This window comes from Nanorana parkeri, unplaced genomic scaffold (assembly GCF_000935625.1).
Source record: "Nanorana parkeri isolate BGI_ZX_2015 unplaced genomic scaffold, ASM93562v1 scaffold1497, whole genome shotgun sequence".
Lineage (NCBI taxonomy): Eukaryota > Metazoa > Chordata > Amphibia > Anura > Dicroglossidae > Nanorana > Nanorana parkeri.
This window is the reverse complement of record NW_017307765.1, coordinates 123,385-134,610: the sequence shown is the minus strand read 5'-3', so window position 1 is coordinate 134,610 and position 11,226 is coordinate 123,385. Positions and strand designations below refer to the sequence as shown.

The following is an 11,226-nucleotide window of genomic DNA, read 5'->3' as shown; positions in this document are numbered from 1 at the left end:
CTTGCAAATCTACGCTTAGGTGTGAACAGGGGCTATAGACATTAAATGGATTTCTTGTCTAGAGAGTTCGAGTGCACACATCCGCCTAGGTGTGAAATGGGTCTAAAGCTGGCCACACACCTTACAATTATCTGCAGATTTTCTGTGGTCAGATGGAAAAGGTGCAACAGATTCCTCCATCTACACTTATCTGCGTGGATGGAGTAATCTCCACCTGGGCCAATCTGTTGCACTTTTTCCATCTGACCACAGAAAATCTGCAGATAATTGTAAGGTGTATGGGCAACTTTACACTGGGGTTATGGGAACTTGATAACTATGGCAGGCTGTGTACCATAGTGATATCCTGTAGCACAGTGCAGCACTCTCATGGCACTATGACCAATGATACCGTCTTCCCCATTAACCTGTGACAAGAGAGATGGCACCAGGCTGCTTACACAGAAGAAATATTCATCATTAGTGTGCAGTGATCATCATTGTGCTGACAGTGTGATTCCAGACAATTTTGTGGTCATTTATTCATCTGGTTTATTGAATCTTCAGTTACATGAAAATCTATTCACATGAGAATGTGAAAGATCACTTCTATTTTCATACTCCTGCAGTAGCCATACACCTGCAGAAAATGTCCATATTCTGTGTATAAGATGCAGAATGTTGAAGAGTTTGTATATTCATTTACGTCATGATGTCATAAACTGCAGCATTACAGTGCGCACCAATGTTGAATATTATCTTTATACAAAGTGCAAAGCACAGCCTCAGTAAAAGACATAAAGCTGAACCCCAGGCAGATATTATAGGCTCAAATTAATGCAACTCTGTAATCATTAAGGCGTCATACACGCTGCATCATGCACGCCCGTAAACAGCCGCTCCCGGGACAGGTGAGGGGCGTGGCTGTACAGTGTCATACGCCGCACGGGCAGGTACGCCCAGTGTGAATAAGGCCTAATGCATCAATAACTTTCTTTTTCTTTTAATGGAAGCAGTGGAAGTACCAGTTTTTGAATTAGTGTCAGCCACCTGCAGCCTACACCAAGCTCAGATCGGGGGGGAGAAGCAGCGCTGTAGGGAAAGGCCATGCAGCAGGAGAGAGCAAGGTGACAGAGAGAAGAGCTCGGCAGTCGGATACTTCTCCTTGTACTCTCCAGTCACAAAGTGGAGGGGGGCCTAAGTGAAAGAAACTGAAGCAGAGAAAGATCAGGTGCCTTCCCTGCTACCGTAGACAAGGCTGTGCTATGTGGAAAGGCTGTGTAAATCTTGGGACTGGATGGACAGAGCTTTAGGCCTCATTCACACGAGAAATGGCCGGCGCGTACAGCTCCGTGTGGCGCGCGCGGCCGTATCGGGAAGCTCACAGGAATGACAGGTGCTGCTTGCGATTAGTACGCAGCCCGTCCTTCTCTATGGGGAGTACGTGGCCATACACCGCCCTACGCTGGGACGCAGACAGGATCCATCCTGTTAGCGTACGAGTACAGACACGCAGGGCGGGTGAACAAAGGGCGGTGTATGTCGGCCTTTTCTCGTGTGAATGAGGCCTTAACATGCCTGTATGTGTTCTGGTGAATTCCTAGATCTTTATAATCCAAGTTTATTGTATGTAACAATCATCTACTGCTGCACAGTTCAGACTTGTGGGTGCAGTTGTGCCTCACTATCAGCATGTGGGATCAAGGAAAGGTTTCAGAACTCCTCGTATTGCTATGTTGTTCCAATACCAATATTAAGCAGAACCAACAATATATTTGAAATACCTGCTGCTAACCGTATCGCTAAAGCTGGCCATAAATGTTTTAAATGTCTGCCACTTAAGAACCAGATGAAATTCATACAGTGGGTGCTGCTGTCGGCACCCCTTGATCAGCTGATCAAAGAATCCCGGTGGAAAATGTCAAACAGAGGCGGCAGCCAATAAGCTGCCAGCTGTGTTTGGGTATGCGGCCAGCTTTAATCAGAAATGTAGACTTAGCAGGGTCCTCAGAAGGCATCTGGGCAGAAACACAGCTTCTTCCTGGACATGTCCGGACCTTCCCCCTGAGGTGAGTGGGGAGAAGGTACCGGTGCTGTGTTCGTCACGGTCCGCCATCAGCTTGGGCACGGAGCTCCGTCTCAAGCAGCCATCCATCCCAAGCATTGGCCACGCCCCAAAAACACAGCTTCTTGCCTGTCATCCTGTGCTGTGGAGTTTCCTGTCAGCTCTCCATCTGTTTGATTAGTCAGTACATGGTAAACCATGCTACAGCAGGACGTGGACACTGTAGAATCCTTGGCTTACAAAACCTTAAGGTGCCCATACACTGCTCGATTCTCGTACGAGAATCAGGCGAAATCCCGCCATCGTACGAGAATCGAGCAGTGTGAACAAAGACGTGCGCCCGTTTCTACTGTACGGTCGCACGTCTTTTGTCGAGCCAACAGGTTCGAAAACCCGCCGAGAATCGGTTTCTAGCCTGCTCGTCCGATAGCTGCGGAACGGGCCGATATGCGCACCCACACACTGCCCGTTCTGCATTGCCGTTGTCGGAAGCCCGCCCCTCAGCAGGGCAGGCTTTCGATGATCGCAAGTACGACCTGCCCATCCAAGGTGCTCAGATCGTACGGGCTTTCAAGAAGCATACGACCACCGCAAGACTAAAGTCTTACGATGGTCGTAAGGTGTATGGGCACCTTTAGACTTGAATTTAGTTCCCAGGTTAGCATATTACACAGCAAGATGACCTGGAGAAGTCAAATATAAGCAAGAAGTGCAGTATAGAAGTGAATTGGTATTTTACAACACATATGGCTCCATATCCAGTAATCCCATTTCTTTTATTAATGTCACATGCTTCAAACCAACGTTCCAGCATCACTTCTTCAGGGCGACATTTTAATATAAAATGTATAATCCATTTATATTGTGACCTAGCGCTTAAAGTGAAATGCATTCATCACCCAGTTCAAGCTGACATGCAACATTGCAGCTAGCACACACCAGCTCCAACTCAAACTCAAACTGAGTGAGGGGGCCCAGCTGGGTGGATCCTGGCAATATTGTTGACCTTTCCCAGCTGCAGAGCAGCTCTGTGCTCTAAGCATATAGGAGGCAGTAACCTGCTATTATTTGCTGAGTTTTGGCCCACAGGAGGACATTGGTAAATGTGATCCCAAAAGAACACCGAAAAAGGTTTCGCTGTAATTCAATAATAAGAAGAAGAAAGTTTCAGTCCTTGAATTTTTAGAAAAGCGTATCGAAAAAGGCAAGCTTCAATTTTAAATTAAATTTATTTGTTCAAGTTCTGCTGTAAATGGGATCATGTAACATGTTATCCCAATTCTGCTGCAAAAGTGGAAATACACTTTAAATAGGAAATCTTCACTTTTGAGCTTAGGCTTAAGTTACAGTGAACATCTAAGGGCTCAGTCACACTAAATGCAGTGCGTTCCGTACCAATTTTGGCCAGACCGCACTGCCTCGCATTGCAGCCGGCTCACTTTTTAGTGGGGTAGGAGGGGGCCTGGCAGGCCCTTCAAGTGAATGGCACCATAGCTACGCCCTCCGGCGGCAGTGAGATCCGCCACACAGGATCGCAAGGCACATTGTGCCTGCAGTCCGATCAAAATGCTACAAGCACTATTTTGATCATGGCGGATTGCATGGCTACGGCACCATTCACTTGAATGGCTGTCAAGCCCCCCTCCTACCCCACTAAAAAAGTAAGCCGCCCGCAAGTGCGTTCCAGCCAAAATCAGGCCGGAATGCAGTGCATCTAGTGTGACTGAGCCCTAAAAAGGTTGTACTGAATAATGTATCTCTTGAATTTCTTGTGAAAGATATTGCACTCCCTGGTATGAGTGAGCCTAGGTTTCCCCTGTGTCTACTGCCTCAGCTGTATATCTGCAGTGCAAGATCTAAGGTAATGTGCCTCTGTATGGTAGGACATTTTGTGAAGTTACTGTGCCACTCACTGTTCCTACTGAAGGCTCCGACATTAGGGAGTTGCAGGGCATTTGGACTTGCCTAGGATGCTTTAAGAAGTCCCACCCCCAACTGGGCAAACATTAGAAGCAGATCTGTAAGGGAATCTCATATTTTCTTCACGTTTTAGTTTGCATCACTTTTATTTTATTCAGAGGGTCAGGCCTGCAATATAGTTGGACCCTGCATGTTAATGTATGGACCGCTTTCATAATAAAACACCAATATGGCATGTTAAAGGGAGATGTGCAATAATATTTTAAAAATTTTGACATTTTTAGGCTACATTCACACTGGGTGATTTGAGATTCCTGTGGCAGAAATCCCAAATGTCCTGTTTAGATGTGACTGCTGTACCCGTTCAAGTCAAAAGCGGCATCTGTAAGCAGCAGTCTGCACGTAATCATATGTGGCAGTGTACAGTGGCCACATCTAAACAGGACATTTGGAGTTCGTGCCCAAGGAATCCCTATGTTCTTGTTGCAGGAATCACAAATCAGCCAGCATGAATGACAAGCCATTGTGGTTTTCTTTAAATAAAACTATGAAAAAAAGGTGTTTCAAAACATAAAAAGTAAAAGGCAGTAACGCAATGTTGCACATGAACTGTATTTATGACAAGCTTCATTCGTTTTAAATATATATAACACTGAAATGCATAGGCACATAACTTCAGATTACCTGCATGAAGGCTCACTTAAAGATAAATGCAACAGCAGTCTTCTATTAAGGACCATATTTAAAAATGGCACTTTATTAAAAAAAATAAACACAAACAAAACGACAGACAAAATGGAAAGTAGAACCTACAGAAAGGCACATTTCAAGCAAACAGAACTTTCAGTATTCTTCACCTTCATCCTCTGCATCAGCACTATCAGCACCAACCTCTTCATAATCCTTCTCCAGGGCAGCCATGTCCTCTCGGGCCTCAGAGAACTCTCCTTCCTCCATACCCTCACCCACATACCAGTGCACAAAGGCACGCTTGGCATACATAAGATCAAACTTATGATCCAGTCGAGCCCAGGCCTCTGCAATAGCAGTGGTGTTGCTCAGCATGCACACAGCACGCTGTACCTTGGCCAGATCACCACCTGGTACCACAGTTGGTGGTTGATAATTAATACCAACCTTGAAACCAGTAGGGCACCAGTCTACAAACTGGATACTACGCTTAGTTTTGATTGTGGCAATAGCAGCGTTAACATCTTTGGGCACCACATCACCACGGTACAACAGGCAGCAAGCCATGTATTTACCATGACGTGGGTCACATTTCACCATCTGGTTAGCTGGCTCAAAGCAAGCATTAGTGATGTCAGCCACAGTTAACTGCTCATGGTAGGCTTTCTCAGCTGAGATAACTGGGGCGTAAGTGGCAAGAGGGAAGTGGATACGAGGGTAGGGCACCAAATTGGTCTGGAACTCTGTCAGATCTACATTCAGGGCTCCATCAAATCGGAGAGAGGCTGTAATAGAGGACACAATCTGACTAATAAGACGATTCAGATTAGTGTAGGTGGGGCGCTCAATATCTAGGTTTCTACGGCAAATGTCATAGATGGCCTCATTGTCCACCATGAAAGCACAGTCTGAGTGCTCAAGGGTGGTGTGAGTGGTCAGGATGGAGTTGTAGGGCTCAACAACTGCTGTTGACACCTGGGGAGCTGGATAGATGGCAAACTCAAGCTTGGACTTCTTTCCATAATCAACAGAGAGACGTTCCATAAGCAGAGAGGTGAAGCCAGATCCAGTACCGCCACCAAAGCTGTGGAAGACTAGGAAACCTTGAAGTCCTGTGCACTGGTCAGCCTGTCAAAAAAAATAAGCATTTAGTACAGTAAAATATGGACACCTAGATATTTTGCTTCCAAGGTGAATTTTTCTTTACCAGTTTGCGGATCCTGTCCAGGACCAGATCAATGATTTCCTTGCCAATTGTGTAGTGACCACGAGCATAGTTGTTGGCAGCATCCTCTTTGCCAGTGATTAACTGCTCTGGATGGAATAACTGGCGGTATGTGCCTGTGCGCACCTCATCTGTACATAAAACAAAATCAAATATTACATTTTCCCACACTGCCAAAACAGAACCTGCTAGAAAGGAAAAAGTGCAACTCATCCCTAAACCCAAGAACCTGATTGGCTCACTTCTGCAGCCCTACCCTTACCTGTACTGGAGCAGTATAATGCAGTTCACCCTTACAATTCCCACAAGTAGGAAAACTTCTAGTCAAAGGATTTACATTTGTACATTAAACTTCATTATCCTGTAAAACCATCACAACAGTGTGCATGGCTTAGTCTGTATATTTGTGTTAGTCCTAAAAGCTCACCAATGACAGTTGGTTCCAGGTCCACAAAGACAGCCCTGGGGACATGTTTTCCAGCTCCAGTCTCACTGAAGAAGGTGTTGAAGGAATCGTCCCCTCCTCCAATGGTCTTGTCACTTGGCATCTGCCCATCAGGCTGGATGCCATGTTCCAGGCAGTACAACTCCCAGCAGGCATTACCAATCTGCACACCAGCCTGACCAACGTGGATAGAGATGCACTCACGCTGTAAGAAAAAAAATAAAATAGATTTAATCTCATATTGAAAAAAACAGCTTGTAAATGCACAAGTCGAGAATTACAGAAAATCCAGCCTAGAATGTAGGGGGTGTAAAACCACCATCAGGTTTTAGCAGACCTTCAATGCCCAGGTCCACTATGGCCCCCTGCAATCTCCACCACCATATAAACCAGCCAGGGGATGAGAGTAAACTATTTTCTTGCCCAGCCTTTGGGAATAAAGTGCTGCCTATTTCCACTATTTCCATTGTGTCTCAGAGTAAAAAGGGGTTCGATATCCCATCTAATAAATTTTACTGGCAGGAAGGTCCCATTCTCTAGCATATCTGTAAAATTTCAGAGGCTCCCTCTTTTTGTGCCAATGGCAACAATTTAGGATATAATGTGAGCATGAATTGTTACAAGCGATAAAGTTTTTACCCAAAACTATCAAATATTTTGACTAATATGTATTGCATACACACTAAACCCTCATTTTACTTTAACAGTGGGAGGGAGGGAAAAAAGCATTGAATAGAAGGTGAATTCAGTAGAGGATTTCCTGATCTGGCACAAGACCACTGCAACCAACCCCTTCTGGGTGTTTTCTACACAAACAGTGATGACACTGATGAGTTGGACAGAACCATAAAGGGTAATGTAGTTAAGCACATCAGACTAAAACTGGCATAAAGCTATTTTCTAAGAAAAAAAAATGTTCAGAGTAAGACTTTTTATATGGAGCAAAACCGACTACGTAGCAAGTTGTTTCCTGCTACAGAATGTGTTTTTGCTAGAACCCGGATCTACGTCCAGCATTTATATACAAAGCTCAATTGATGAATGTTCTGCCTCAGTGTTCCTGGTGCTCCCAAGTTTGTCCGTCTCTATTGTTCTCTGCAACAGCTTAATCATATGCTGCACATACTAATTTTTGTGCTACGCTATAAACCGGCTCAAACCAGCAGATTTCTCTTCACTGACTCATTGAGGAATGCCAGACCGCCAGCAAAAGGATTAACCGTGCTGTAGTGCAGAGACTGCTTCAATAAGCCACAGCACAGTTACAGCACATGTGGCCACACCCTGGTATAACAGCAGGGAAGCCAACGTAATCCACATACAGCTAGCACCACAAGTTAAAATCATCATTTACCCCAAGGACACCATTTACCCCCATTAAAAAGGCAGATTCTTCTGAACCATGTCACACATCTCACAGTAGAAATGTAAAAATGACCAGTTTGGCCCTTCATGGTCATGAAGATGCCAACAGACAATGATCAGTTAGCCAAGTGAAAACTATGTGTTCTAGGCCAAAAACCATCAAAGTATGTATGCATTGCAGGCTCCAAAAAGACCAAATACAATGTGATCTACACAGTATAACAATTCCTTTAGCTGCTTCGTGCCACATTTGGTGGGCTGTGTTGGTTGGGAGCCAGGCCACCTAACCCCTATAGCAGGGAGGGGCCCTGGGTACCAGATGTGACGACAGCAGGGAGCCAGAACAGCCCATGAGAGGCAGAGGTTCTAGAATACTCCAACACATCTCCTCCGGATGAAGGAAACGGAGATTTGTGGGGGCTGGACTTGTATTCTATTTTGGGAAACGCATTTCCTGCCTGGAGGTGGAGCCTTTATCTCTTGGCCTGTACTGGAAGACAACTGAGGGGGAAAACGACTGGCAGTATTACGATGCACCACAATGCACTGCAGCATGCGTAGTCTAAAAGCTAACTAATGTGCCTCCTAGAAAAATGCACCAACAGCATAAACTGTCAGTTCACATGCCAACTAAAAAACCATCACTTCAAACTGTCACAAACAGGTCCTGATGCTAGTCCGGGTCTCACTGGACAATAGGTAGCACCGGCTATGAAACACAAAGATCTTAGGAGTTCATGCATTTACATGACCAGCAGTGCTTCAATAGCAAGCATTATGTAAGAATACACACAATACAGTCCAGTGCATGAGAATGCAGTCTTTGTTACAATAGGACTGCTGATTATATGCTTACACAAGTTTGGTTTTTTTTCAGCCCCAAAGGGCACATCAGCAGATTCAGCTGTCTGTTCACAAGCCATGGTACCCTGCAGGCACTCACTTCTCATCTACATTTTACATGCTCCAACAATGAACCAGGAAGTGACACTGCCCTAGTTCTACACCTTGAGTCAGCCGACCATGAGTCAGCCAAGCACTGGAAGTAATGATCTCACCCTATTCACTACAGCTAACCATGTGCAAGGAGCAGGCAACACCCATGCGCACATTCTCCTAATATATCATCATTTCCCATAGGCCAAAAAACCCACTTAAGGGAAGATCATGTGTCATTTACTAACATTCAAAGGAGCCAAAGCTCAAACTGCTGGTGCTATACAACTCCTGTATAATCTAACAAAAGAGGAATACATAATAGTATAAAAATGTAGGACTGCACTGCTGAAGCTTTGCACGATACTGGGAGATCAAAAAATCTATAAAATTAAGATTTCCTGGTGCTACACAATGTACATTATTTTAGGCTAGGTTGGTAAATCAGAAAGCAAGTACATGAAACATCAATCTAAATTTTTGTATATGCTTCAACAGTAATGTCACCTCAAAATATTTTTAAAACCCACTTCCAGGAAAAACTCCCCATGCAATGGGGCTACCCCCACACTGCAAGGGTTAAACGCTCATTTAGGTCTAGAGCACCCATATAACACCTCTTGCTTACCTTATCCTCACTCCCCCACCAGTCAGTGCTCACATCCTCTCCCCTACAATCTGGCTTATGGGTTGTGGCCGCGCCCCCCCCCCCCCCCCCCCCCCCCCCCGCCGCCGGTTCCTTCACTTCGGCAGGAGGAGAGGACATGCCGATCAACCAGTGATCGCTACGCGATCGACCTTGTGGGCACCCCTGCTATAAACCATAATAAACATAGGAAAAAAAACGTGCTAGTACATCACATAAAATGTGTACATATATAAAAAAAAATCCTGTGTTATATCTCACAAGTGATGTACAACTCCCACTTAATCTACATATCCACATGTGAAGTCCATTACTTCTGGATATAAAAAAGTCCTTAAAATATGTGAGGATTTATCTTCCAACTTTTATCCCCCCCCCCCCCCCCCCCCCCCCCCCCCCCCCCCCCCCCCCCCCCCCCCCCCCCCCCCCCCCCCCCCCCGCCCGCCCCCCCCCCCCCCCCCCCCCAGTTCTTGCATATGACGCAGGGCTATGGGCCTACATCGTACCTGACATCAGTGGGACTGACCACCACCGAGCCAGTCTTATAGACGGGAGCAAAACGGGATCAGCTAAGTCTTTTCCAGGTACCCTAGACCTAAACAAGCAGTTGACCCTCCAAATGTAGGGACAAACCTACTGCAAGGAGTTTTTTTTTGTATCAACATTCCAGTGTTTTCCTAAACACAGGTAAATGACCACAGCTGAACACATGCAACGGCAACTGTGACCCACTACGCAATCTTTAGATGCATATTAAAAAGTCTAAGGGCTCATTCATACTAGCCATACTCTATTATAGCATATGGCTACTGTCCATTGACTGGTAGCAGTGTACCACATCGTTACCACACAATGGAGTTGTCGGTGTTATCTTTATCAGGTGCCCGTACAGCACTATGGTAATTTGCGACGTGGTCCAGGGAACTGCAATAAAAGCCGCAAGCCTGCATTTTTTTTAGGCCATCGCACCCACATTGTAGTGAAAACAATGGTTTCTAGATGCCATGGCAGACTCCGTTGAAGACAGCAGTCACCACGGATTATTATTGAGCCCTAAATGTAGAAAAATACTACTAAGCTCATGTGTTCATTGTGTGAATGATACCAAGGACACCATAGTGGAAGGTCAGACAAGCTTAGTGCGCACACATCAACCGGCTAACGGCTTGATGGCAGCCACGTGCACTGCCACCTGGAGCTCCGGATAGCGATCCGTCATGGATGACCCAGTACATCGGAGGCTGCGTACTTGAGGTCTTCTCCTCCCCCTTCACTGCGCAATCAAAATGAAGTTACACCCATCGGGCCTCGCCATTTTCATGGGAGATCGCGTTTTATACAACGTGATCTCCCATTAGTGTAACAATGCTGCTACAAGGTTTGGTCCAGCTGATGGCAGCCATGTAACGCTTCATCATCTGCGCCATTTCTATAGGACACCTCCCATGTTAGACTAAAGACGTATCGGGAAAAAAAAATTTTTACGACGCCATACCTCATAAATCAACCTACCGATGCCCGCTGGCCTCCCCTCACTTATTACAGCCCGAAACCCTTCGCTGGGCCCATCAGGATAACCTTTGTATCTCCGTGGTGCAATAAAACCCCCGCTCCAAACGCACCATTGGGCCCGTTAGTCCTGCCATGAGTCAGCGCGGACTCGCCCCCAGCTTACTCACCATGACTGCTCACACCGTACAGAAGCTAGAAGAACGAAGCGGGAAGACAAAATTCTCACCGACCGACAACAAGGAGTCTCGGTAAGATCTACCCTGGAATGCGCGCTGGGCTGGACGTTTTAACAACTTTGCCTGTGTGACGTCACGTGGGCGGTTCCCGGCAGGGGGAGGGGCTCGTGCACTGGGCGCAGCCGTCTATTGGTCCTTTTGAACATTCGAATGAAAACGTCAGGCGGGCCGAGTACACTGGCGGGGGGGAGAGGGGGCACGCACCGC

At 46.1% G+C, this 11,226-nt stretch overlaps 1 protein-coding gene across 1 annotated transcript; it reads right to left on the bottom strand.

Annotated features, from left to right (window-relative positions):
• Nucleotides 1-4,804: 4,804 nt before the first annotated feature.
• On the bottom strand, nucleotides 4,805-11,083 carry LOC108798526 (tubulin alpha chain). Its single transcript, XM_018570290.1, has 4 exons — nucleotides 10,951-11,083; nucleotides 6,307-6,529; nucleotides 5,862-6,010; nucleotides 4,805-5,782 (listed from the first exon to the last, which is right to left on the bottom strand). Exons 1-4 carry the CDS (start codon nucleotides 10,951-10,953, stop codon nucleotides 4,808-4,810), a joined length of 1,350 nt encoding a protein of 449 aa, XP_018425792.1. The 5' UTR covers nucleotides 10,954-11,083; the 3' UTR covers nucleotides 4,805-4,807.
• Nucleotides 11,084-11,226: the final 143 nt, after the last annotated feature.